We start from the raw sequence: 6,858 nt of genomic DNA, 5'->3' as shown, positions 1-6,858 counted from the left end.
CCAGCTACTTGGGAGGCTGAGGCAGGAGACTCGCTTGAGCCCAGGAGTTGGAGGTTGCTGTGAGCTGTGATGCCACGGCACTCCACCCAGGGGGATCACTTGAGGTTCTGTCTCAAAAAAAAAAAAAAAAAAGTTCTTCCTTACTTTGAGTCCAAATACATCTTCCAATAAGATGTACTCATGATCCGGAGCTGTGGCAAGAAGTCTAAGGAGTTTTACGTATTGGAAGAAAGTGATTAAGTCTCCACAATGTTTTCCTCCTCATGATCAGCTGGCTGCTCTTCTGATTGCCTTCTTTCCTTCTCCCCTCCCCCAGCCCAGCTTGAAGGTGTGACACCATTTAAATCCCATGGGCACAGGGAGTTAAACTGGCCCCATCAACTGAAGCCTTTGGTTGCTTGTGGGGAAGAGAGACTTGCTTTGCCCCTCAGGACCTGGGTTGCTCCCGGAACCTCAACAGCCATTCCTGGTCTGTGAAGGGAGCCACATATTAAGCAGACAGCCCAAAATGACATGCCAGATCAAGTTCTACCTCAAACCAGCAAGACTCGTCTTTTCAGTCACACAATCCAATAATTTCCCCTATGGCAAAGGCTCCTTTGAGCTGAGATTTTGGTTCCCTGAACTTGAAAGCTGCCTGCAGGACCCAGGCATGGTTTCACATTCTCCACCTTTGCAGTCACCTCTCTCTGATGTTTCCGTATGTGCATGATCCTCATCCAGTGTGACACCCACACCTGAACACATACCTTGGATGACTGGCTTACAGCACCTTGTTCTGGGCACCACGTGTTACACAGCAGAAACTCATGGAAGCTAAAAGTACATTCACTTTTTTGACAGTCATATCGCACAGCTCAACTGAGAGGGAACAGATAGGTATATAAATCTTGCAGGACTGAAAAGAATATTTTTTTCCAGTATTCTATTCCTTGTATGTTTTATTTGAGAGTCCAAATGTGTGGATGATGAAACCAACTACAGAATCTGGACCAGTCTGAAGAAGTTTCTATCTGTGTCTTCTCTCCTTTTATTTGTTTGACTGAGGAGAGGCCTGCCTAGCACTCAAGTGGAGTCACAGACTCACAGACTCTTGACTCATGGAGTCAAAGATCTTTATTTTTTAATACAACCTAGGCCCCCTCATATGTCATCACTGAATCCCTCCCTCATCACACCCCTGCCATTGGGACTTCTGTCTGAATTTGAATTCACCTGGTGCTGAGGACTTCCTGTCTTCAGACTGTCCCTTCTGTCCCTTGCCCAGTTGTGCCTCCTGACAGTACAACTTCAGTACATTTTCTTTGACAGGAGAGTCCTCAAATGTCTGAAGACAATATCACACCTCCTGAGAAGTATGTATCCTCTGACATTAATGTTAGCAGGGAACAGTGGAAGAATGGGACACAGAAGCAAAGAAAGGGGACAAAACATTAATTTAGTGCCTCAAGACATGTGTTCTTGGTTCCTCCTGATGGTAAAATTTGCTTCACCAACACGTGAAAAGTAAACTTGGACTAAAAACCAACTCCACTGATTCATATATGTTTATCAAGAACTTATTCTATGCCAGGCACTGTACTAGACTCTGGGACCCAAAAGATGGATTAAACCTTTCCACTCCACAAAAATGAATGACTTATTTAAGGTCCCTGAAACAGTGGAACGGCTAAGGTTTAAGCAAGGGGCATTTGTACTGTCCCATAAATGTCACTCAGCATTTTCTTTTTCTTTGAGGCAGAGTTTCACTACGTAGCCCTCGGTTGAGTGCTGTGCTGTCTCAGCTCACAGCAACCTCAAACTCTTGGGCTTAAGTGATTCTCTTGCCTCAGCCTCTCAAGTTGCTGGGAAAACAGGAGTCACTCAGCATTTGAACAATTTGCTTTGTTCCCTCAGGGTTCTTTAGATTTCTAAGACACCTTCCCCTTTTCTCCTCCCCATGGTGGTATTTCTTGGCATTTTAAGGAAGGCTGCTTCATGGGCTTTAGACTCCATATATCCACTGGTTTTCTTCTTCTTTTTAACCATGATATTTTTGTAGTTGACTACAACGCTGTGTAGTCTTCTAAGACTTTAAGATCATTGCAGTTACAGCCAATATGGGATGAGGAAGGAAAGAATCTTGAAATGTAGTTGCACATAATCTTGTTAATTAACATGTGTCTTGGCTGGCACCTGTAGCTGTGCAGCTAGGGAGCCAGCCACATACACCAGAGCTGGTGGGTTTGAACCCAGCCCGGGCCTGCCAAACAACAATGCAATGACAACTACAACCAAAAAATAGCTGGGTATTGTGGTGGGCACCTGTAGTCCCAACTACTTGGGAGGCTGAGGCAAGAGAATCACTTAAACCCAAGAGCTTGAGATTGCTGTGAGCTGTGACGCCACAGTACTCTACCAAGGGCAACATAGTGAAACTGTCTTAAAAAAAAAATGCATCTTACTGGTTTGACTGTAAATGAACTTTAAAATAGATTTAAAGAAAAGAAGCAATGGATCAAGAATGAACTATTCTTGGCTGTGAGCCTCTCTCTTTCTATGTGTGTATAAAATTACATATATGAAATAAATGTATTTATTAACTAGACAAAGTTAACTTTTGTTTCAGAGTTTTAGCTCACATCTGCTTTTTCTTTTTTAAGACAGTCTCACTTTGTCACCCTTGGTAGAGTGCCATTGCATCACAGCTCACAGCAAACTCCAACTCTTGGGCTCAAGCAATTTTCTTATCTCAGCCTCCCGAGTAGCTGGCCCACCACAACACCTGGCTATTTTTAGAAGCGGTGCCTTGCTCTTGCTCAGGCCGGTCTTGAACCTGGAGTTCATGCAATCCACCTGCCTTGACCTCCCGGAGTGCCATTATTATAGGCATGAGCCACTGTGCCTGGCCCACCATCTGCCATATTTTGATATAGGTAAAATCAGGTTTGAATAAACTCCAAGGAACACTTGGGGGGACATGGTGGTGAAAGGATGTCTGCAGAATTAGAAAGGGGGAGGCAGGTGCTTATACAAGATGAAAGGAGTCACAGAAATGCCTAGTTCAGCATTTTTCAGACTCTGTTTAACATGTAACACGTAGTTTAAGCAAGATACTATTTAGACACATTTAAAAATTACCAGATGGATGCAGAGCTGCCCTTGTGGTTGCGTGTACACACACACCTGGGTGGATTCCCACCTACTCTTTGTTGGGGGTCTTCCCAAATTATCAAATCACTAATCTAAGGCACCTCCATTATTTTCCAGATGAGGAGACTAAGGTCTAAAAAGAAAGGTCAGGTCTAGAACTCAGCTGTGTGTGTCTGGGTGGAAACCATACACTGTCAGTGATTCAGTTTGTCGCTTGTCAGGCATGTCCTTTGCTGCCTCCCAGCCCTTCTGCCCTGAGTCACTGAATGCTTCCAGCTGTCTGGCTACCAAGAAGACATAGGGCTGTCCAAAAACAAGGGTTGGAAGGAGGGCTTTGGTCAGGAACCTTCTTTTGTTTACAGTATTTTACCAACCAGTCCAGAGTCAAGGTTTCCTCATGCCCAAAAGGGTGCTCTCTGCAACCTGTTTCTGAATGAAAAATAAAACAAGACAAGCTTCTTTGCTCCCTTTGGTCTTTTCTCTTAGGACCTTATAGGCCAACAGCTTCTTCTCTCATAAGACTATTCCCCTCCCCAGCTGTTCTTCCCTTGTCCTCATTGTGGTCACCACCTGCAGACTTAACAGAGTCCATACTTTTAACTGGCTGCCTCAGTTTCCCACAATTCCTTTAAGATGACACATTAGCTCTGTGCATAAACAGACAACTGCCTCCTTTCCTCCCTCCTAGCAGTCCCTAGGACCCTCTTTCCACCTGGTGTGTCCTGGCAATCTCCAGTCCTAAATCGAATCAGCTCTTTGCTCCTTTTAGGCAACTCATTGATTTTTCAATGAACTTAGCTTGTCTGTTTTATTGGCACTAAAGAGGGTTGGGTTCTTAGCATCATTAACATTTTAGTTGAGGAAGAATTCCCAAATGCCACAGGCATTAATCCCAAACTGTTAAACATCTAAAAAGTAATCTGTGCTCAAACAAAGCTCGGCCAGGTCTGTCCCCTTTTTAACTTGGATGCCAATGAGCCCCTAGCCCCAAATCTACCCAAGTTTTCTATACTGAGTGGTGTTAAGGAAAACACTGGAGTATAATAAAAGTTGATGTCTTTGTCTGTGGCTGCTACTACTACTGCCATTGAGGACCACTTTCCCCCCAGGGATCCATATCTACTCAGCAATTACCTGGCAGGCACAGGGCATCCTGGGACAGTAATTTCCATCTCTGCAGACACACCAGTTGGAGGTAATACTTGAGTGGATGGGTGTATAAAATAAAGACGGCCATTCAGGTTCAAAACCTCTGGGTGCCTCATCTCACTTTCTCTCTCCACCATCCCGCTAGAGTGAAAAGACCCTGCACTGGAAGTGGGAGATGGTCTGATCTTGTTGTTGAATACTCAGTAATTGTAAATGACATTTAATGCAGTGGACTCCCATTTCCTCCTCTGTAACATAAAAGAGTTGAACTACATCATTGTAAGACCTCTTCACATCCTGAAATCAGGATTCCGTGAAGTAACAGGCTCTACCAATAAAACCAAAGATGGGAAAGTGGAAGGTCTCCTGGACCACAGCGCCTAAGAGGACCATCACTTGAAAGCCAGACTGGCTATCAGGTTCATTACTTTAACCTTTGATTTTATTTCTGAGCTAAACCGACTATTTAAAAATTGCAGAAGAAACACATTTCCCAGTTACTGAACTAAAAATGACTAGATTCTGTATGTCATTCTATATATTATTATACAATCGTGATTGCGAATGATAAATTGTAACTCAAAGAAGAAAGACTATAAAGGAAGGCTCTTGTGGGATCAGAAAAGTAATTCATTTTAGTCTTACCTGGTGTGAGACATGGTCATATATTTTCAGAGTTACACTGGTAAATCCCTAAAGTAGTTTCTAGAAATATAAATAATACTAATATTACCTTACTCTTGTTCACCATCCTATATTTTTCAAAGTGCACTCATTTGATCATTTGACAGTTCCTCCCTAGCAGTCTAAATAATGTCCTGTGATGTGTCACGTCAAATTCATAGGGCATTAGGGAACTTCCTATAGAAATGTGCCAATGCCCTCAGGGGTAGAGAGATCTTCAGACTCTCTGAGTCTGTGCTCAAACAAAGCTCGGCCAGGTCTGTCCCCTTTTTAACGTGGATGCCAATGAGCCAGTGACTTTCAACCTCAGATTGGCTCCTGGTCATCACGAAGGGACTCAAGAAATCCTCAAATCCAATTTCTCTTATTTGGTCCCTGCTACACTTGCCATCTCCATCCCGACAAAACCCACCTCCCTCCTCTACCATTCTGCCCTTTCCCTCTTCCTTCCCTCCAGAAAAGTCACCTAGGGGGACTGCTAAACTGTTAGAGAAGTACAAGTACAAATACTAGTTTCAGGTAAAGTACTAGAAGGATACTGAATACAACACGCTGTTTTAGGCCTTTATCTTTTTTCTTTTTTTGATGGCTATTAGACAAATAGGCCTTTATCTTATACCAGATAAATTTCTGTTGACCTGAGTGCCTAGAATACCCTTTCCCATCTTTCTAGCCTCAGAGCCTCAGCCCAAGCATCATCTATCCACTCTATGAAACCTTCTTGGCTTTCTGGACACTTCCTTTTCCTCTCCAGGACAGACTGCCCACCTCCAGGAGGGTATCAATTGCCATTTTTTGTGTTTTGTTTCGTTTTGATCTCCCACGGGACTGGACTCTTTGAGAACCTGGACCACATCTGTTTCATTTCTGTGTTGCTAATGTGTGGCACAGTGCCAGGCACTGAGGAGGGACCAAATGACAAATAAATGTTGAATTAAATTGAAAAGACGCTATAAAAACCAATGTAAGGTTAGAACTTTAAAATAAGACAGGGCTAAGTATACATACCTCATGTGAAGTAATAAGTAATTTAACAGAAAATTTCACATTTCCCCCCACAGTTTGGGGATGATTTCTCTTCCATTTCCACACACTAGGACATACTAGGAACCCATCTCCTGCTTTTGGCATATCCTAAAATTGTAAGACCAAGACCTCTTGATAAGTATTTCATGGATACTGTGAGAAGAATTTGACATTTGCAATCTAAAATTCCTGAGAAGCAGCAAATGTGTATAAGTGAACATCTTCATGTTACTTAAGGTTTGCCTCTGTGTTTTGTAGAATATAAAGCTGATTGTATGGCTTGAAATACAAAAATACTTTAACATCTATATCCTAAATAGTAAGAACAAAAACAAAACACACAGGTTAGCAATCTGTTCAAGGAGAAAACTACATGTATGTTGTTCCTTTAAATTTTGCCAGTTAAAGATAAGTAAAGCTTGGGGATGATTACTAACTGCTTTTTTTCTTTGATAAGAGACCTCACATAAAAATTGGACATTTAAAATTTACTGAAATCCTTAATGTCCTAAACTTTAAAAAGTTTATATAACAAAGGACAGATTCTAAACACCTCTTTTAAAAGAGGGCAAACTTTTTAGGTATTTTGCAGTTCTAAGTATGATGAGTACATATAAATAAGATTATGATAACTATGGTCTCAATTTAAGATAGACTATAAGACAATATTAAATAATCAACTTTAGGATTAGTAACAATATACCACAGGCTTTTAAAACACAAACAAAATTAAGTTAAAAAACTCAAGTATTTCTACATTAGCATTTGAAAAGTGTTTAATGTTTTTAAATAGTTTTTAGAACATATGCTTTCTACTCTATTATGAAACAAATACTCTACCCAAAGCACAATTTATTACTACAAAAT

The 6,858-nt window shown here is 41.6% G+C and overlaps 1 protein-coding gene across 4 annotated transcripts in view; it reads right to left on the bottom strand.

Moving 5' to 3' along the window:
* The window catches only part of MAP2K5 (mitogen-activated protein kinase kinase 5), a 281,458-nt gene that overhangs the window by 78,715 nt on the left and 195,885 nt on the right, over nt 1–6,858 (bottom strand). Inside the window, exon 18 of one of the 4 annotated variants that reach the window (XM_023509980.1) lies at nt 5,974–6,099. The exons of the other annotated variants lie outside the window; for them this stretch is intronic. Within the exon in view, the coding sequence (XP_023365748.1) occupies nt 5,974–6,099 (126 nt within the window). The remainder of the gene's footprint in view (nt 1–5,973; nt 6,100–6,858) is intronic. 4 annotated transcript variants of the gene reach the window in all.

This window comes from Otolemur garnettii, unplaced genomic scaffold (assembly GCF_000181295.1).
Source record: "Otolemur garnettii isolate 467f Iridium unplaced genomic scaffold, OtoGar3 scaffold00011, whole genome shotgun sequence".
Taxonomy (NCBI): Eukaryota; Metazoa; Chordata; class Mammalia; order Primates; family Galagidae; genus Otolemur; species Otolemur garnettii.
This window is presented reverse-complemented; position numbering and strand designations above follow the sequence as displayed.